The sequence below is a fragment of the Lagenorhynchus albirostris genome, chromosome 2 (assembly GCF_949774975.1).
Source record: "Lagenorhynchus albirostris chromosome 2, mLagAlb1.1, whole genome shotgun sequence".
NCBI classification, from domain to species: Eukaryota; Metazoa; Chordata; class Mammalia; order Artiodactyla; family Delphinidae; genus Lagenorhynchus; species Lagenorhynchus albirostris.
Window position 1 is genome coordinate 143,884,985 of NC_083096.1, and position 21,566 is coordinate 143,906,550.

General features: G+C 36.3%; 1 protein-coding gene across 2 annotated transcripts in view; it reads right to left on the minus strand.

Annotated features, from left to right (window-relative positions):
* C2H1orf185 (chromosome 2 C1orf185 homolog) overlaps positions 1-20,361 on the minus strand; it is a 34,182-nt gene extending 13,821 nt beyond the window's left edge. Inside the window, exons 1-3 of one of the 2 annotated variants that reach the window (XM_060142595.1) lie at positions 20,310-20,361; positions 18,341-18,453; positions 9,292-9,397 (exon numbers count right to left, since the gene is read on the minus strand). In XM_060142595.1, the coding sequence (XP_059998578.1) occupies positions 9,292-9,397; positions 18,341-18,437 (203 nt within the window). In that variant the 5' untranslated portion in view covers positions 18,438-18,453; positions 20,310-20,361. Of the gene's footprint in view, positions 1-9,291; positions 9,398-18,262; positions 18,279-18,340; positions 18,454-20,309 lie in introns of those variants that run through there. The other variant, XM_060142596.1, reaches the window with a different exon arrangement.
* Between the last annotated feature and the right edge of the window lie 1,205 nt (positions 20,362-21,566).

A 21,566-nucleotide genomic window follows, 5' to 3' on the forward strand; every position in this document is an offset into this window, starting at 1 on the left:
AAAACAATCCTTCCTTGACCTCACAGTTTCTTCCAGTTTCTGCCCCTTTCAGCAACTCCCCAACATCAAAAAAAAAAAAAAAAAAAGCTTCTTAAAAGGATGTATATACTTGTCTGAATTTTCTCTTGTACTTTACACAAAAGTCAGCTTCTGAACACATCACTCCACCAAAACTGTTCAAGGCTACCAATAACGTCCATGTCGCTATTCCAAAACTTATTTCTCTATCCTCATCTTTTTCAACCTTTTTTTTTTTTGCGGTACGCGAGCCTCTCACCGTTGTGGACTCTCCCATTGCGGAGCACAGGCTCTGGACGCGCAGGCTCAGCGGCCATGGCTCACGGGCCCAGCCGCTCCGCGGCACGTGGGATCTTTCCGGACCGGGGCACGAACCCGTGTCCCCTGCATCGGCAGGCGGACTCTCAACCACTGCGCCACCAGGGAAGCCCAAACATTTTCTAATTTTGACTTGCTTGACACCACACATCTTTCTGCTTTTCCTTTTCAGATGTTGTAGATTCTTCCTACTCTTTTTCTATATGTCTAATATTGGTGAGCTGAAGACCAGTCCTATGTTCTTCTCTTTAAACAATCACTCCCTGGTTAGTCTCATCCAGTTGTATGACTTTTTTTTTAATTGGAGTATAACTGCCTTACAATGTTGTGTTAGTTTCTGCTGTACAATGAAGTGAATCAGCTATATGTATACATATATCCCTTCCCTCTTGGACCTCCCTCCCACCACCATCCTACCCATCTAGGTCATCACAGAACACCGAGCTGAGCTTCCTGTGCTTTACAGCAGGTTCCCATTAGCTATCTATTTTACACATGGTAGTGTATATATGTCAATCCTAATCTGGCAGTTCATCCCACACTCCCCTTCCCCCCATGTCCACCCATCGGTTCTTGTGTCTGCATCTCTATTCTTGACCACAAATAGGTTCATCTGTACCATTTTTCTAGATTCTACATATATTAGTTAATATACAATGTTTGTTTTTCTCTTTCTGACCCACTTCACTCTGTGACAGACTCTAGGTCCATCCACACCTCTACAAATGACCCAATTTCGTTCCTTTTTATGTATGACTGAGTAATATTACATTGTATATATGTACCACGTCTTCTTTATCTATTCATCTGTCGATGGACATTTAGGTTGTTTCCATCTCCTGGCTATTGTAAATAGTGCTCCAATGAACATGTGTCCTTTTGAATTATGGTTTACTCAGGGTATGTCCCAGTAGTGGGATTGCTGGGTCATATGGTAGTTCTATTTTTAGTTTTTAAAGGAACCATCATACTGTTCTCCACAGTGGCTGTATCAATTTACATTCCCACCAACAGTACAAGAGGGTTCCCTTTTCCCCACACCCTCTCCAGCATTTATTGTTTGTAGATTTTTTGATGATGGTTATTCTGACCAGTGTGAGGTGATACCTCATTGTAGTTTTGATTTGCATTTCTCTAATAATTAGTGATGTTGAGCATCTTTTCATGTGCCTCTTGGCCATCTGTATGTCTTCTTTGGAGAGATGTCTATTTAGGTCTTCTGCCCATTTTTGATTGGGTTGTTTGTTTTTTTGATATTGAGCTGCATGAGCTGTTTGTATATTTTGGAGATTAATCCTTTGCCCATTGCTTCATTTACAAATATTTTCTCCCACTCTGAGGGTTGTCTTTTCGTCTCGTTTATGGTTTCCTTTGCTTTTAAGTTTAATTAAGTCACATTTGTTTATTTTTGTTTTTATTTTCATTACTCTAGGAGGTGGGTCAAAAAAGATCTTGCTGTGATTTTTGTCAAAGAGTGTTTTTCTTATGTTTCCCTCTAATAGTTTTAAAGTGTCCAATCTTACATTTAGGTGTTTAATCAATTTTGAGTTTATTTTTGTGTATGGTGTTAGGGAGTGTTATAATTTCATTCTTCTACATGTGGCTGTCCAGTTTTCCCAGCACCATTTATTGAAGAGACTGTCTTTTCTCCATTGTATACCCTTATCTCTTTTGTCATAGATTAGGTGACCACAGGTGCGTGGGTTATTCTCTGGGCTTCCTATCCTGTACATTTGATCTCTATTTCTGTTTTTGTGCCAGTACCGTACTGTTTTGATTACTGTAGCTCTGTAGTATAATTTGAAGTCAGGTAGCCTGATTCCTCCAGCTCCACTTTTCTTTCTCAAGATTTCTTTGCCTATTTGGGGTCTTTTGTGTTTCCATACAAACTGTAATTTTTTTGTTCTAATTCTGTGAAGAATGCCATTGGTAATTTGATAGGGATTGCATTGAATCTGTAGATTCCTTTGGGTAGTATAGTCATTTTCAAAATATTGATTCTTCCAATCCAAGAACATGGTATATTTCTCCATCTGTTTATGTCATCTTTGATTTCTTTTATCAGTGTTTTATAGTTTTCTGTGTACAGGTCTTTTGCCTCCTTAGGTAGGTTTATCCCTAGGTATTTTATTGTTTTTATTGTGATGGTAAATGGGATTGTTTCCTTAAATTCTCTTTGTGATATTTTGTTGTTAGTGTAGAGGAATGGAAGAGATTCCTGTGCATTAATTTTGTATGCTGCTACTTTACCAAATTCATTGATTAGCTCTAGCAGCTTTCTGGTGGCATCTTTAGGATATTCTATGTATGGTATCATGTCATTTGCAAACAATGACAGTTTAACTTCTTTTTTTCCAATTTGTAGTCCTTTTATTTCTTTTCTGATTGCCATGTCTAAGACTTCCAAAACTATGTTGAATAAGAGTGGCGAGAGTGGACATCCTTGTCTTGTTCCTGATCTTCGAGGAAATGCTTTCAGTTTTTCACCATTGAGAATGATGTTTGCTGTGGGTTTGTCATATACAGCCTTTATTACTTTGAGATAGGTTCCCTCTATGTCAACTTTCTGGAGAGTTTTTATCATAAGTGGGTGTTGAATTTTGTCAAAAGCTTTTTCTACATCTATTGAGATGATCATATGGTTTCTATTCTTTAATTTGTTAATATGGTGTATCATATTGGTTGATTTGCATATATTGAAGAATCCTTGCATCCCTGGGATAAATCCCACTTGAGAATGGTGTATGATCCTTTGAATGTGTTGTTGGATTCTGTTTGCTAATATTTTGTTGAGGAATTTTGCATCTATATTCATCAGTGATATTGGCCTGTAATTTTCTTTCTTTGTGATATTTTTAGTTTTGGTATTAGGGTGATGGTGGCCTCGTAGAATGAGCTTGGGAGTGCTCCTCGTTCTGCAATTTTTTGGAAGAGTTTGAGAAGGATAGGTGTTAGCTCTTCTCTAAATGTTTGATAGAATTCACCTGTGAAGCCATCTGGTCCTGCACTTTTGTTTGTTGGAAGATCTTTAATCACAGTTTCAATTTCATTACTTGTGATTGGTCTGTTTATATTTTCTAATTCTTCCTGGTTCAGTCTTGGAAAGTTGTACCTTTCCAAGAATTTGTCCATTTCTTTCAGGTTGTCCATTTTATTGGCATACAGTTGCTTGCAGTAGTCTCTTATGATCCTTTGTATTTCTGTGGTGTCAGTTGTAATTTCTCCTTTTTCATTTGTAATTTTATTGAGTCCTCTCCCTTTTTTTTTGATGAGTCTGGCTAATGGTTTATCAATTTTGTTTATCTTCTCAAAGAACCAGCTTTTAGTTTTGTTGATCTTTGCTACTGTTTTCTTTGTTAGTATGTCATTTATTTCTGCTCTGATCTTTATGATTTCTTTCCTTCTACTGACTTTGGTTTTGTTTGTCTGTTTGTTTGTTCTTTTTTCTCTAGTTGCTATAGGTGTAAGGTTAGATTATTTATTTGAGATTTTTCTTGTTTCTTGAGGTGAGATTGAATTGCTATAGACTTCCTCTTAGAACTGCTTTTTGTCATTGTCATCTGTTTCTATGTATTTTTTATTTCCTCTTTGATTTCTTCAGTGATCTCTTGCTTATTTAGCAGTTCACTGATTAGCCTCCATGTATTTGTGTTTTTACAGTATTTTTCCCTGTAATTGATTTCTAATCTCATAGCATTGTGGTCAGAAAAGATGCTTGATATGATTTCAATTTTCTTAAATTTACTGAGGCTTGATCTGTGACCTTGGAAAATGTGATCTATCTGGAGAATGTTCCATGTGCACTTGAGACAAAAGTGTATTCTGCCACTTTCGTGTGGAATGTCCTATAAATTTCAATTAAATCTATCTGGTCTATTGTGTCATTTAAAACTTGTATTTCCTTATTTTCCGTCTGGATGATCTGTCTTTTGGTGTAAGTGGGGTGTTAAAGTCCCACACTATTGTTGTGTTACTGTCAGTTTCCCCTTTTATGGCTGTTAGCATTTGCCTTATGTATTGAGGTGCTCCTATGTTGGGTGCATAAATATTTATAATTGTTGTATCTTCTTCTTGGATTGATCCCTTTATCATTATGTAGTGTCCTTCCTTATTGCTTGTAACAGTCTTTATTTTAAAGTCTATTTTATCTTATATGAATATTGCTACTCCAGCTTTCTTGTGATTTCCTTTTGCATGGAATATCTTTTTCCATCCCGTCACTTTCAGTCTGTATGTGTCCCTAGGTGTGAAGTGAGTCTCTTGTAGACAGCATATAAATGGGTCTTGTTTTTGTATCCATGCAGCCAGTCTGTGTCTTTTGGTTGTACCATTTAATCCATTCACATTTAAGGTAATTATTGATATGTATGTTCCTATGACCATTTTCTTAATTGTTTTGGGTTTGTTTTTGTAGTTCCTTTTCTTCTCTTGTGTTTCCCACTTAGAGAAGTTCCTTTAGCATTTGTTATAAAGCTGGTTTGGTGGTGCTGAGCTCTCTTAGCTTTTGCTTGTCTAAAAAGGTTTTAATTTCTCCATTGAATCTGAATGAGATCCTTGTTGGGTAGAGTAATCTTGGTTGTAGGTTATTCCCTTTCATCACTTTAAATATATCGTGCCACTCCCTTCTGGCTTGTAGAGTTTCTGCTGAGAAATCAGCTGTTAACCTTTTGGGAGTTCCCTTGTATGTTATTTGTCATTTTTCCCTTGTTGCTTTTAATAATTTTTCTTTGTCTTTAATATTTGTTAATTTGATTACTATGTGTCTTGGCATGTTTCTCCTTGGGTATATCCTGCCTGGGACTCTCTGCACTTCCCGGGCTTGAGTGGCTAATTCCTTTTCCATGTTAGGGAAGTTTTTGAGTATAGTCTCTTCAAATGTTTTCTCAGACCTTTCTCTTTCTATTCTTCTTCTGGGACCCCTATAATTCGAATGTTGGTGCATTTAGTGTTGTCCCAGTGGTCTCTAAGATTGTCTTCAATTCTTTTCATTCTTTTTTCTTTATTCACTCCTTGGCAGTTATTTCCACCATTCTATTTTCCAGCTCACTTATTCGTTCTTCTGCCTCGGTTATTCTGCTATTGGTTCCTACTAGTGTATTTTTCATTTTAGTTATTGTGTTGTTCATCACTGTTTGTTCTTTAGTTCTTCTAGGTTTTTGTTAAACATTTCTTGTATTTTCTTGATCTTTGCCTCCATTCTATTTCCAACATTTTGGGTCATCTTTATTATCATTACTCTGAATTCTTTTTCAGGTAGGTGCCTATTTCCTCTTCATTTGTTTGGCCTTTTAGGTTTTTACCTTGCTCCTCCATATGTAATATTTTTTTTTGTCTTATCATTTTTTTTTGATGTGTGGGACTGTGTTCCTGTCTTACTGGTTGTTTGGTCTGACGCTTCCAACATTGGAGTTTGCAGACAGTTGGGTAGAGCTGGGTCTTGGCGGTGAGATGAGGACCCCTGGGAGACCTCACTCTGATTAATATTCCCTGGGGTCTGAGGTTCTCTGTTAGTCCAGTGGTTCAGACTTGGTGCTCCCACCACAGGAGCTCAGACCCGACCCCCCCAGCCCATGAACCAAGATCCTGGAAGCCACATGGCATGGCAAAAAAAAAAAAAAAAAGAAGAACAATAAGAAGGAATAAAAATTAAATAAATTTAGAACACTAACAGATATATTAGAAAAAATAAAAATATAAATGAAACAACAACTGAAAGGTAAAACGGAACCACAATAGTAGGGAAAAAAAAAAAAGGGCCAGAAAAGACCTTGGCTGTGTGCGGCGAGGCTTAAGCAGGGGCAGGGTTTAGGCAGTGGGTGGTGTCTGGGCTCAGTACGCACATGGCTGGAAAAGGCCCTGGTGGGAATGGGGGGCGGGGCTCAGCATGGCTGGAGGGGGCTCAGATTGCCTCTGACCTCAGAGTGTGGAGGATCATGCCCGGGACCCCAGCAGGCTTGCAGGGTCCCGAGTGGTGGCAGGGAACACTAGTCCCATTCCCCCGATCTTCACATCCCCTAGGGTCCCTCCCTGTTCACCTCTACTCTTCCCCCTTCTCTTGTTCCCACGTCCCCAGGACCCATGTGGATGGAGGGTCCTCAGAAGGTGGAGGACCAGACCTGAGGCCCCAGCATGCTCCCCGGGGCCTGAGTGGGCAGGGGAAACGCTGGCCGCATTCCCCTCTGATCCTCCAAACCCCTGAGGGTCTCTCCCTGTCCCTGTTAATCTCCTTGTGGTGAATGGGTCTCTCCAGGCATGGGAACCCCTTCCCTCTCCCAGTCACCCCTCAGGGGTGCCAGTACTATCTCACCTCCACTTCTCTTCCTCCCTTGCTCCTTCCAACGTCCTACCTAGTCACTTGGGGGTTCCTCCCATCCCCTTGGGTGTCAAGGCCACCCACCAGCATCTGGCAGCTGCCCTAGTTGTGAGGAGATGCAAACTCCATGTCCTCCTACTCCACCATCTTGACTCCATGCCCCCCAGTTGTATGATTTTATATACCCTCTATACATTGATAACCTAAATCTTCAGCCCTGATTTCTCCCCTGAAATTCACACATGTATATCTGACTGTCTAACATTTTTACTTGGATGTTTCATAGGCTTTCAAACTTACATCCAAAATACAACTCCTAGTTTACCACCACTCCCTCAACTTGTTTCCCTCCCAATCACCTCCTCATCTCAGTAAATGGCATGATTAACTACTCAGTTGCTCATGATAAAAATGTAGGTATTAGCATTAATTCTGCCATTTCACTTATCTTTCCTTACCTCATCCAATCCATCAATAAGACCTGCTAACTTTACCTGCAAAACTACCCCAAGTCCAGCCCCTTCTCTTCATCTCCTCTACTTCCATATTAGTCTAAGACACAATCATCCTTAACATGGACTGTGCAGTAGCATCCTAACTTGCCTCTCCGCTTTTACTCTTGTTCCATTAACATACAGGATTCATAGACACATAAGAAAAATCTTTTAAAAATATGAATCAGGGCTTCCCTGGTGGCGCAGTGGTTGAGAGTCCGCCTGCCGATGCAGGGGACGCGGGTTCGTGTCCCGGTCCGGGAAGATCCCACATGCCGCGGAGCGGCTGGGCCCGTGAGCCATGGCCGCTGAGCCTGCGCGTCCGGAGCCTGTGCTCCGCAACGGGAGAGGCCACAACAGGGAGAGGCCCGCGTACCGCAAAAAAAAAAAAAAAAAAATATGAATCAGAACTCTCCTACATTGCTGACGGGAACGTACATCCATCTTGGAAAACTGTTTAGCAGTTTCTTTTAAAGCTAATCATACTATCCACCAATTCTACTCTTACCCAAGGAGAGTGAAAGCACATGTACAAAAAGATTAGAATGTTCACAGCAGCCTTATTTCCTAAGGGCTAGATGTTGGAAATGACCTAAATGTCCATTAACAGAAAAATGGATAAACTGAGGTAAATTCATACAATGTAATACTACTCATTAATCAAAAGAATGAACAGATAAATGCAACAGCATAAATGAATCTCAAAAATATTACATTAAGTGAAAAAAGCAGACATAAAAAGTCCATTTATATGAAGTTCAAGAATAGGCCAAATTAATCTATGGTGATAAAAATCAGAATAATGACTGCCTCTGGGTAGGAGGTGGGGAGAAATTCCTGGAAAGCAGGATGAGGGATCCTTACAGGATGATGGAAAATTTCTATATCTTGACTGGGGTTGTGATTACATGGGAATATATTTGTTGAAATTCAACATCATATATTTAAAATCTGTATCTCAAATTTTTAAGTGTTATTAAAATGTAAATCATCTATAGGTGGCATTGTAGTCTTCAAAATGGGAATAATATTACTGCAACTTCATGGGGCAGTTATGAGGTCTAAATGAGATAACTACATATAAAGCACTTAGAACAGTATGCAGTAAACCCTTGATTTTAGCTATTATTATGATGATAATATCCTTCCCTTGCTTAAAACCTTCTGATGGCAGAAATAATAAAATGTAAATTCCATGTTTTAGCCTACAAATTCCTGTGTGATTTGACCCTTATCTCCCTCTTTAATCTCATCATTATTTCCGTCTCACTTCAGTCTACTCACACTGACTTTCTGTTTACTGAACAATACCAAGATCATTCCTACTTGGAGTTTCTGTACTTGCTATCACATTAGCTTAGAAAAAAGCTCTTCCACAGGGTCGTCACATGTCTGGCTTCTTTTTTTAATCTAAGTCTCAGATTAAATACTACCCACTTGAAGAGACATTCCCTGACCACTTTATTTGTTAATTATCTGTCTCCTCCCAGTGGCACTGCAAGTCTGTGAAAGAATGGATTAGTGAATAATTTCTGGTTTTCTGACTTGTGCAAGTGGGTAGATAGTATGTATTCATTTGCTGAAACAGGGAATACTGGAAGAGTGTGTGGGAAGATCGTATTACAATTTAAATTTTTTAACATGAGCCAAAGCAAATACTGAACCAATTAAATAATAAAAAAACACCAAATTTTAGGGTTGAAAGGAACTGAGGTATCAAGTATCTTTTTTCCATCTCCGGCAAAAGACTACATTTAGACCATACCAGAGATTCTGTCAGCTCTCTTCTTAAATATCTCCTAAAGAAAGTCTTTTTCTCTCAGTAATATTTTTAACCTCTAAATTAGTAGTCAAAATTTTAAAAGTTTTCTAGCCTTCTATTATAATTCAAACCCATGTCTTCTACAGAATAAAATAGATCTCGTTATTCCTTAAAATTTTAATGCATGAAGATTGCTATTATACTGCTCAGACTATTATACTACTAGGACTTCTCTTTTCAGGCTACTCTAAACATGTAAAGTTTTCTCTCCCCAATCAAATTACAGAATCAATATCATTATAGTTATTTAAATTTAATACCATTTGAGAAAATCTTTCACTGAATTTTTAAAAGAAAAAAAAGTCAAATATTCTAATAAATCTTACCTTCGTTTGCAAATCAGGAACCACAAAGCTGATGCCAAAGCAAAGAAACCAATTCCCAAAATAACAGCACCAGCAGCCAGAAAATAGGTTAAGTGGTTAGAAAAACCTATACAAATAAATTATAAAAGATTATTTCAGGCATATACCTTCATTCTCTATGTAAAATTAAATGACATAATAGCTTAACACATAATGTAGTGTTAATAACACATAATGTGTGTTAATACACGGTAACACCCATAAAAACACACATAATGTGCATTAATAACACATAATGTAGTGTTTAAGACATTAATGAGGAGGTTGGGAGACCTGACTTCTGGTCCTTTGCAATTCTAATAAATTTCAAGATCCTGAGTTTGAGAATTACTTGGGGCCTCATCCTCATTAGGGCCCAGGGCACATTTCTTTGACCCTACCAAAATTTGAGACCTAGGTTTTGCTTGTTTTTATACAGCTGTCACCTCCTTTCTTCTTATCTAGTTGTCTCCCTTTCCAGACCAGCTGTGAATTTTTATGCTACTTTTCCAGTATCATTCTTTGCAGTCCTTCAACATAAGAGGATTTCCATTTTATGATTTTTATTATCAATCACTACAAGGAGGTAGGTGAGGGTTGTAAAGAACAAATACGAGGAATTTTTAAAGACCTTAGAAATCTTTAAACATTTTATCTCTACTTTTTCTCAGGAACAGTAAAAGATCATAGCCAAAAGCTAAATAAAAACAATGTAAATAATGATATATCACAGGTTTATAACTGGAAAAGCCTACAGGAATTATATGGTATAACTCCTTCATTTTCCAGATGATAAAACTGAGGCCCAGGTGAAAGCAGTAAGTGAAGTAAGGTCATGCAGCAAATTAAGGGCAGTCCTCTGTTTTTTTCTATTATCGTATCCCTGCTACCAAACATCTTAATACTGGTATGTATTAAAAAGAATTAAGAATAAAGAAAGCATGAGATATTTATAGTTAGGCTGGTCAAGTATTCATTAAGATTCTGAAATCTGCTACCTAAGCATAAAGCAAGCTGTAGAAAGCTTTCACAGAAGGCTGTATAGAATTTGAAGGGCCTTAAGACAACTTAGGAGTATATTATTTTGGGAAAAAGTGGTTTAAAAGTATAAATCTAATAGAAGATCTTTATGTGTGAACATATTGTAAGTTCCAGTAAGGGTATGAGGTGATAAAGACTTTGTTGTTCCCATACTTTTGTTGTTTTCTAAGTAATTTCCAACTTTCTAGACAGTGCTTCTCAAATCTTAGTTTTCTTTGGGTTCAGAAATATCTACATTTGGAAATTAATTAATGGTACAAAAAAGTTACATAAGGCTATTTATCAAAGTGAAACAATATGAAAAAACACCTCCAATTTTCATTTTTATATATGAAAAAATATAGATATTATGGACCAGATAATTTGTTGTGAGGGGCTGTCCTGTGCATTGTGCCAAAGGTATCTCCAGGCATTACCAAATGCATTCTGATGGGCAGAACTGCCCTCAGTTGAGGTTCACAGGCATAGTGGTATAAGGAAATATCAGATAGGATTAAATGATAAAAGCAAGATAGATAAAACATATATTTTTTAAAAATTTAAAGATATAGTTGTGCTCAAATATAAGATATATATTTCTATGGACGAAAGTAGAAAAGCAACACACAGAAATAAGTAGGAGCTAAAACCACAAGCATGCTAGGCACCGAGATCTGGAAGCAGGAATTAACTAGAAGCAGAGAATATCAGTGAGAGAATTCCCAGACCAAGCCATCCTCTGGCGTGGTAAATGACCAACTCAAAAGAGGACCAAGGAGGAATCTTGGAAATTATAAATTAAAAAATTTTAAGATGGAGTACATGCTTCTTTAAATACAAAGAATTAATGAAATGAAAGATAATACTGAGAGATTCACCCAATTACATAAAAAAGTGAAAAATATGATAAATTATGAGACTTGGAAAAGATTAAGAGCATATAGCATAAAACTAATAGGGGTCCCAAAAGAGAGAATAGAGAAGTAGCAGAGAAGCAATATTAAGAGATACAGCCTAAAAAGGTTTTTTCTTTTCCTTTTTTAAAATTAATTAATTTATTTTTGGCTGCGTTGGGTCTTCATTGCTGCATGCGGGCTTTCTCTAGTTGCGGTGAGTGGGGGCTACTCTTTGTTGGGGTGCACGGGCTTATTGCAGTGGCTTCTCTTGTTGCGAAACACGGGTTCTAGGCATGCAGGCTTCAGTAGTTGTAGCACGCAGGCTCAGTAGTTGTGGCGCACGGGCTTAGTTGCTCTGCAGCATGTGGGATCTTCCCGGACCAGAGATTGAACCCATGTCCCCTGCATTGACAGGTGGATTCTTAACCACTGCACCACCAGGGAAGCCCAGAAGGTTTTTTCTTTAAAAAACTTTTTTTCAATTTACACATACTAAAATTCACTTGTGTGTGTGTGTGTGTGTGTGTGCAGTTCTGTAAGTTTTGACAAATATAAAAAGTATTTAATCACCACCACAACCAAGTTACAGAAAACTTCCATCACCCCAAAACATTTCCTTGTACAGCCTCTTAGTAGTCAAGTACTAACTGCTGGCAACCACTGATTTTTTCCATTCCTTTTCTCTATCCTTATATTTTTGCCTCTTCCAGAATTTTGTATAAATAGAATAACACAGCATGTTGTCTTTTGAGTCTGGCTTTTTTAACTTAGCATAATGCATTTGAGATTCAGCCATGTTGTTGCATGTATCAGTAGTTTGTTTCTTTTTATTGCTGAGTAACATTCCACTTTATAGATGGACCACAGTTTATTCCCCAGCTAAGAGACGTTTGGTTGTTTCCAGTTTGGGGTTGTTAGGAATAAGGCATACTATACATTTGCATACAGTTGCTTATTTGAACATAAATTTTTATTTCAGTAGGCTCATATAACAAGTATATATTCAAATTTATAAGAAACTACCAAAGTGCTTTCCAAAGTGGCTGTTCTGTCTTGCTTTCCCACCAGCAAATACAACAGTTTCAGTTGCTCTGTATCATGGCTACCACTTGATATTGTCAGTTTCATTTCGGCCATCCTAATAGATGCACAGTGGTATCTTACTGTGGAGATACAGTGGTATCTTCCTTAAAAAAAAGGAAAGGAAAAAACCCTTTTAAGCTGCATCTCTTAATATTGCTTCTCTGCTACTTCTCTATTCTCTCTTTTGGGACCCCTGTTTTAATTTACATTTCCTTAGTGAATAATTATGTTGAGTGTCTTTCCACATGCTTATTTGTCATCCATATATCTTATTCAGTGAAGTATTTGTTCAAATCTTTGCTGATTTTTTAGAATTCTTTATATATTCTGGATACAAATCCTTGGTCAGATACATGATTTGGAAATATTTTCTCCCATCTGTGGCTTGTCTTTTCAATTCTCTTAATAGTGTCTTTCACAGAGCAAAACTTTTTAATTTTAGTGATATCCAATTTATCAACTTTTTTCTTTTATGGTTTGTGCTATGGGCTGTATCTAAGAACTCTTTGCAGGTCACAAAGATTTTCTTCTATGTTTTCCTATAAAATATTTCTAGTTTTATGTTTTACATTTAATTCATGATTCATTTTGAATTAATTTTTGCATAAGGTGAGAGGTAGGGGTCAAGTTTTTTGGGTTTTTTTGTTTTGGGATATGTGTATTCAGTAGTTCCAACACTATTTGATGAAAAGACCATCCTTTCTTCATAGAGTTGCTGTTGCACCCTTGTCAAAAATCAATTAGCTATATTTGTGTCAGTCTATTTCTGGAATCTCTATTCTGTCCCCTTGGTATACTTTGTCTATTCTTTCACCAATAACAACAATAATAATAATCTAATATTTATACAGCAAATACTATATGCCAGGCACGTTCAAAGTGATTCACTCATTTAAATTCAAAGATGTTCACTCATTTAATTCTCACAACTGTATAAGCTAAGTATTATTATTTCCCCACTTTACAGATGAGGAAACAGATGAGGCAAAAATGAGGTTAAGTAACTTGCTCAAAGGCATACAACCAATAAATGAGAGAACAATAGTAATTAAAAAATTGCTAAAGTCCTTCTTTACCTAGTATAGACAATGAATACCTTTAGATTTTGTTAGAAAAACAGCTAGGTATAAATGCTAAATATTTAAGCGTATCATAAAAGAGGATATCTAAATGGCCAATAAATATATGAAAACTTCATTAATAATCACAGAAATGCAAATTAAACCACGAGTCAATACGACAACCCTGTACAATGCCTAAAATGAAAAAGATGGAAAATATCAAGTGCTGTCAAGGTGGCAGAGTAACATGAATTCTCACTCACTGTTGGTGGGAATGTAATTTTCTATAATACTTTGGAAAACTGTTTGGCACTATTATTAAAGCTGAACATATACATACCCTATGACCCAGCAACTCTTAGACATATACCAAACTGAAGTACATATATATTTTCTTAAAAATATACGCTAGAATGTTGATAGCATCACTTTTACGTGTGTATGTTGATAGAGACACAAACTGGAAACTACCCAAAGGCCCACTGATAGTTAAACAGATAAATTTTAAAAGTTTAATTGATTTAAGGAAGCAAAATGTTCTATAACAACGGGAAAGAATAGAGTACAACTATGCACAACAAAGTGGATAAATTTCATAAATAATGTTGGGCAAAAGAAGGCAAACAAAGACATCGGGGGGAGTTCAGGGATGCTGGTAATTAACGTACTGTTTCTTGAACAGGGTGCTGGTTATAGAGATGTGTTCAGTGAAAATTCAAGCTTAACACTTATGACTTATGAATAAACTAGATCTATATGTATCATCATAAATAGAACTGAAAAACCTAGTGTTCAGTGAATAAAGCGATTTCCATAAATTTATATTCATTATTCTAATCACATACTGATTCCATTTATGCACATTAAAAGAAAACACAAAATAATACTTTTTAAAAAACAATGTGACAGAAGTATTAAAATACACCATACTCATGATATTGGTTGTGTCTGGGGAGGAAATGAGGGGAATGGGACTATGGATTGAATATGAATTTAAGACTTTACCTGTAATGTTTTCTTTAAAAAATTAAAAATCTGAAGTTTATATGACCAAAAAATATTTATTTAGTAGAAGATTACATGAATGTTTGTTATTCTTTGTCCTTTTCTTTTTACTTTTCTGGTTTTCTCAAGTATAAAAAATATAAAAACAATAGGATCTCAATTTTGTAAAAAAAAGAAAGAAAAGAAAAAGGGAGAAACATACTTTTATAAGGAAAATAATCAATATTGGCTACTCCTGGGGTAAGGGCTTAGTTATAATTTTCCACTCCAGACTTTTCTGTACATTCAGATTTTCTAGCATGAGAATCTTAGAAAAATCAGGAACAAAAATTTTTAATCTTAATATGTGATTCTTGACTCCTTTACTTAATACAAGTCTCATTGCAGCAGCTTCTCTATTGTTATCACTGTGTTTACAGCCTACTTAGCTTCCTCCTCCTTAAGATCTCTGCCCTCCTCTTTATCCTTTTTGTAATTCTCCATTAGGGAAGAAAATAGGTGTGACTAGTAAAACACCATTCTAGTCCCTGGTTTAAATGGGCCATTTATAACTCAGGGGAATTCCAGTGAGCTATAGAGAATATGAAAGTTCCCAAACCACTTTACCAAGAGAAAGACAAATTACATATTTTCTAATACCTCCAACAAATCACACTTTATCTATAAATCAATCTGTAAAATGAAAAGGCTTGACTCTATGATCATTAAGATCCCCTCTCACTTTGAAGATTTAGTCAATATATAAGTTAAAGAAACACTATATACAGAGGTAGGAGTTTTACTTTCTTGACTCTGCCCTTAAGTATGCTATCTAAAGTAATGACTCCTCACTTTCAACAGTCACTTTATTATATGACCCTGTTTCTTCGTCTTTAATAATTGCTATAACAAATAGTCTTTTTTACTTATTGGTTTACTGTCTACTGTCTGTCTTCTTCTACTAGAAGATAAATCTTTTTCACTCTGGTATTCTTAGAGTTTAGAATAACGACTGGTTACTCAAAAATGATTGACAATTCAATGAATAAACAATAGGCACTGTGCTAGATGTTAGTATTAGAAAAATGAATAATAAAGGTATGTGGGTTTTTCTTGTTTTTTTGTTTGTTTGTTTGTTTTTTGGCTGTGCCACTCAGCATGCAGGATCTTAGTTCCCTGACCAGAGATCAAATTTGCACCCCCAGCTGTAGAAGTGTGGAGTCTTAACCACTGGACCGCCAGGGAAGTCCCTAGGTATGTGGTTTAGTAGGAAGTTCATATATGTGGAAAAGAATAAGTGCAATTAAAAAGGTATTATAGGCATTATAATGGAAGAAATAAATACAAAATACAGATACAGGAAGATCTGTAGAAAGATAGGGGAAAAATTTTTTTTAATTCCATAGTCTAGTTAAACATGGTTTGAGAACTTTCTATTGCCACACCCTTGTCAAGAATTGGTGACTGAGGACTTCTTTGGTGGCACAGTGTTTAAGAGTCCGCCTGCCAATGCAGGGGACACAGGTTCGATCCCTGTTCCGGGAGGATACCACATGCTGCAGAGCAACTAAGCCCATGCGACACAACTACTGAGCCTGCGCTCTAGAGCCCATGAGCCACAACTACTGAGCCCATGCACCACAACTACTGAAGCCCACATGCCCTAGAGCCTGTGCTTTGCAACAAGAGAAGCCACTGCAATGAGAAGCCCGCACACCGTAACAAAAAGTAGTCCCTGCTCGTCACAACTAGAGAAAGCCCACATGCAGCAATGAAGACCCAACACAGCCAATAAATAAATAAATAAACGAACAAAAAAAAAGAATTGGTGACTAAAAGATAAGTAACACATGGTCATAGAGTTTAAAATCTGGGGGGTACAACATTTAAACAGAATATTCATTACAATATTCTAATTATTATGATAATGACCTGTTGACAGCACTAAGACAACAGAGGCACTTTGACTAAGTGGAGGAACAGTTTCTTAGGGAACACCTAAGCTAAATCTTACAGAATGAGTAAGAGATAGCTAGCCAAAGATATTAAATCCTAAACCAGGGTATGACCCTTTCACCTTAAGATAAAACTTTCTCTCTATGCACAGTAACCTCCAGCTTACAGTTGATCCTTTTCTTACCATTTGCAGCCAAAACTCTTAAAATGAGAATTTCTACTTCACAACTTCTATTCCCAAGGTCATTAATAACTTCATTAACACAAAATTGAAAGGTCACTATTGACCATTCTCTCTCTCTCTTACCTTGGCATAAGTAAAATAAATTCATTTGGTTTTTCCCATTTCTCTGTCTATAATGTTATTGCCTTTATAGGTTCCTCTTCCCCAGTCTGTCTATCCTTTAACCTATCTATCTATAGCTGGATATATACATATCCTTTAACATATCTACATATGGATATATATAGATATATAAAGGATATAGATAAATATAGACACGGATATAGGTGTTACTTATCTGTATCTATGCCTATATCTTTAACCAGAATTACTATATATTTGTGTCAGGAGTAGTTTCAGATTGTCTTTTGTAGTGATTCCAGAACTGCATGTTCGGTTTTATTTTTTGAGTATTCAATACGTTTTTATTATACTTTCCTAGGGTTTTGCCAGATTTCGTCTCAGTTTTACTCCAGTTCAACAAGTGCTTATTGAACACCAAATATGTGTGAGATACTGTTTGAGACACCAAGGGAGGGATAAAAGGCCATTGAAGTAAGAATGAATCCTTACCCTGAGGTTTAAAAATCTATAATAAAATATAAGCAGGGCTCATATGCAACTGGTATAAAAAGTTGACCACACTGATTTTTTTTTAGTTGTTGGCTGCTCTGATTGAATACAAAGCTAACTAGGAAGAACTTGTACTTGGAAGAGATACTTATTATGCTGGTTGGATTTTAATGTTATTATTTGAAAAATGGGACTCATATTACCTGTCTCATATAATTAGAATAAGGAATAAATAAGATAATGTTGCAAGGAATTACTAACATAGTAAAGAAGACGACATCTCAAACAGCATGCATATACCAGGCCATAAAGCAAGACTCAACAGTTTTATAGGATTATTACAGATACCACATTCTCTGACAATAATACAATTAATTTTAAATTAGTAACCTAATACATACTCTAGGAAAAGCTTCCATACTTGGAAATTTTTAATCACACTGTAAATAACTCTTGCATTAAAGAAGAAATCAATGGAAATTTGGAAATTACATAAAACTAATCAATAAAGAAGCACTATGTATAAATGCTTGCAGCAACAAAGCTGAAGACAAATTCAAGGGGAAAAAAAAAGCTGAAAATAAAATGAGCTTAGCATTCAAATTGCGAGTTGAAAAAGACAGGCAAATTGAGTCCAAATAATGTGGAGGAAGGAAATAAAAAAGAACAGAAATTAGTGAAAAAATATTAAGATTTTAGGTAAACACTAACAAGATTAACAAATCTCTAGTAAGAGTAACCAAATTTTAAAAAAGAAGGCACAGGTAAACAATTTCAAAGATGAAGAAAGAAAATAATTACAGTTACAGCAGATATTAAAATAAGAAAATACTTCCAACAAATTTATGCTAGTATATTCTAAAACTTATACTAAATTATATATACCTAAAAAGTGACTTACAAAAAGTGACTCAAGAATAGAAAACTTAAATGAACATGTATCCATTAAACTGAATCAACAGTTACAAAATTTCCCCCAAAGAAAGCAGCAGGCCCCAATAACTTTACAATCTCTACTGTATACCCATGATTCAAGTATTTCTTATCTTATACAAGCCCTTCCAGAGAATAGAAAGAGGTTTCTGGCTGTTTATCCAAATGTATTTTCCTCTTCTTCCCAGGCAAAAAGATAGACTACATGTCCCAGCTTCCCATACCATTAGGTGAAGCCATGCAACTGAGTTCTAACCAATGGAATTTAAATGGAAGTGATGTCATAAAAACCTCCTAAGCACCTTTCTCCATGTTCTTTCTCCCTTTAGGCTTGACTGGGATGGAGATGAACCTCAGGGAACTTTGGAAGCCATGTATCATCATGGATGTAACTGACATTTACAGAACACTCAACCTAAATGAAATGAAACACAACATATCAGGATTTGTGGGATGCCACCAAAGCAGTATGTAGGGGAAAATCAATACCAAAAAACTGCAGTATTAGGGAAAAAATGTGTGAATAACCTTAAAAACTAAAATAAGTAGAGCAAATTAAGTCCAAAGTAAAGAAAAGAAAAAAATCTAAAGACCAAGTGAAAACCAATGAAATAGAAAACAGAAAAACAATAAAGAAAATCAATGAAACAAAAACCTGATTCTCTGATATCTATATAATTGATAAACTTCTAGCTAGATTGACCAATAAAAAGAAAAAAGGCACAAATTATCAATATCAGAAATGAGAGGGCTTCCGTGGTGGTGCAGTGGTTAAGAATCTGCCTGCCAATGCACGGGACATGGGTTTGAGCCCTGGTCCAGGAAGATCCCACATGCTGTAGAGCAACTAAGTCCATGTTCCACAACTACTGAGCCTGCACTCTAGAGCCCACAAGCCACAACTACTGAGCCTGCATGCCACAACCACTGAAGCCCACACGCCTAGAGCCTGTGTTCTGCAGCAAGAGAAGCCACTGCAATGAGAAGTCCATGCACCACAACGAACAGTAGCCCCTGCTTGCCACAACTAAAGAAAGCCTGAGCCCAGCAACAGAGACTCAATGCAGCCAAAAATAAATAAATAAATATATTAAAAAAAGAAATGAAAGATGTGACATTACTACAGATTTTACAGATATTAAAATAATAATAAGGCAATATTATGAACAATTTTATGCTAATAAATCTAACAACTTAGATGAAAGGGAAAATTCCTTAAAATATATAATTTTCAAAGTTCACTCAAGAAGAAATAGATAACATAGATATACACACATCTATTAAATAAATTGAAATTGTAGTTAAAATTCTTAAAAAGAAACTCCATGTCCAGGTGCTTCACTGCTAAATTCTACCAAACACTTTAAGGGAAAAAATAGTATTAATTCTATACAAATGCTTCCAAAAATTTGAAGACAAGAGAATTCTTTTTTGATTTATCCTATGAGGCTGACATTACCCTGATACCAAAGCCAGGGAAAAAAAGAGGGAGAGAGAAAGAGAGGAAATTACAAACTGAACAGATATGCAAAATGCATCTATGGACACAGACGCAAAATTCTAAACAATATTTTAGCAAATTAAGTCCAACATTATATTAAAAGGATAATACATCATGACCAAGTGGGGTTTATCACAAGAAAACAAGGTTGGTTTACCATGAAAAAAACAATCAATGCAATTCACCATATTAAGAAGTTAGAAAAGAAAATCCATGTGATCAATATGGATCTGTGTCAATAGACATGAAAAATTTTGTAACATCCATTCCTGATTTTTAAAAAAAAAAGCTCTCAGAAACTAGGATAGAAGGGAATCTCTATCCTAGTTATCAGATTCCCCAACCTGAGAAAAGTCATTTATTGAAAACATCAGACTTAATGGTGAAAGATTGAATACTTTCCTCCTAAAATCAGTAACAATACAGGGATATCCACTCTTACAACTTCTGTTCAACACTGCACTGAAGGGTCTAGCCAGTGCAACCAGGTATGAAAAAGAAATAAAAGACACCTAGAGTAAAATGGAAAAAATAAGAGTTATACTCTCAGTGCTTTGGTCTGAATGTTTCTGTGCCCCCCAAATTCATATGTTGAAATGCTAATGCCCAATGTGATGGTTTTAGGAAGTGGGGCCTTCAAGAAGTGGTTAGGTCATGAGAGTGGAGACCTTGTGAAAGGGATTAGTGCTCTTATGAAAAAGATCCCACAGAGCTCCCTAGCTTCTTCCACCACTTGAGAACACATCAAGAAGCAAGAAGAGGGCTCTTACCAGACACAAAACTTGATCATTTTGGCCTCCATACATCAGATTTAAAGCTTCCAGAACTGTGAGAAATAAATTTCTGTTGTTTATAATACATCCAGTTTGTGGTATTATGTTATAGCAGCTCGAATTGACTAAGACACACAGAGAACATGATCATCTATGTAGAAAATCCTGTGGCATTTTAAATAAACTAGTACAAAAATTAAGTGAGTTAAATAAGATTGCAGGATACAAGAACAATGTACAAAAAAAATTGTCTTCTGGTACTGTTAACTCCTAGAAGAAAACAGAAAAATTGTTTCATGACATTAGTCTTTGAAATTATTTCATGAATATGACACCAAAAGCATAGATTAAAAAAGCAAAAATAGGGCTTCCCTGGTGGCGCAGTGGTTGAGAGTCCGCCTGCCGATGCAGGGGACACGGGTTCGTGCCCCGGTCCGGGAAGATCCCACATACCGCGGAGCGGCTAGGCCCGTGAGCCATGGCCGCTGAGCCTGCGCGTCCGGAGCCTGTGCACTGCACTGGGAGACCCCACAACAGTGAGAGGCCCGCATACCCAAAAAAAAAAAAAAAAAAAAAAAAAAAAAAAAGCAAAAATAGACAAGTGGGACTATATCAAACTAAAAACTTTCTGCACAGCAAAGGAAACAATCAACAGAGTGATAAGGCAACAAACAGAATGGAAAAAATATTTACAAACCATAAGAGGTCAATTTCCAAAATATAAAAGCTACAACTCAATGGCAAAAAAACTAATAACCCAACTTAAAAATGGGCTAAAGACTTGAATAGACATTTCTCCAAAGAAAACACATAAATGGCCAATAGGCATATGAAAAGATGTTCAACATCTCTAACACTTAGGGAAATGTAAATCAAAACCATAATGAGATATAACCTCACACCAGTTAGAATGACTATTTTCAACAACAACAACAACACAAAAGAGGATACAGAGAAATTGGAACCCTTGTACAGTGTTGGTGGAAATGCAAAGTGGTGCAGCTCCTATGGAAAACAGTATTGAGATTCCTCAAAAAATTAAAATTAGAACTACCATATGATTCAGCAATCCCACTATGGGTATTTATCCAAAAGAAATAAAAACAAGATCTCAAAGACACGTTAGCACTCCAATGTTCAGTATAGCACTATTCACAATAGCTAAAATGTGTAAAAAAACTAAACATCCACCAGTGTATAAATGGATAAAGAAAATGTAGTATATACATACAGCCTTAAAAAAGAATGAAATCC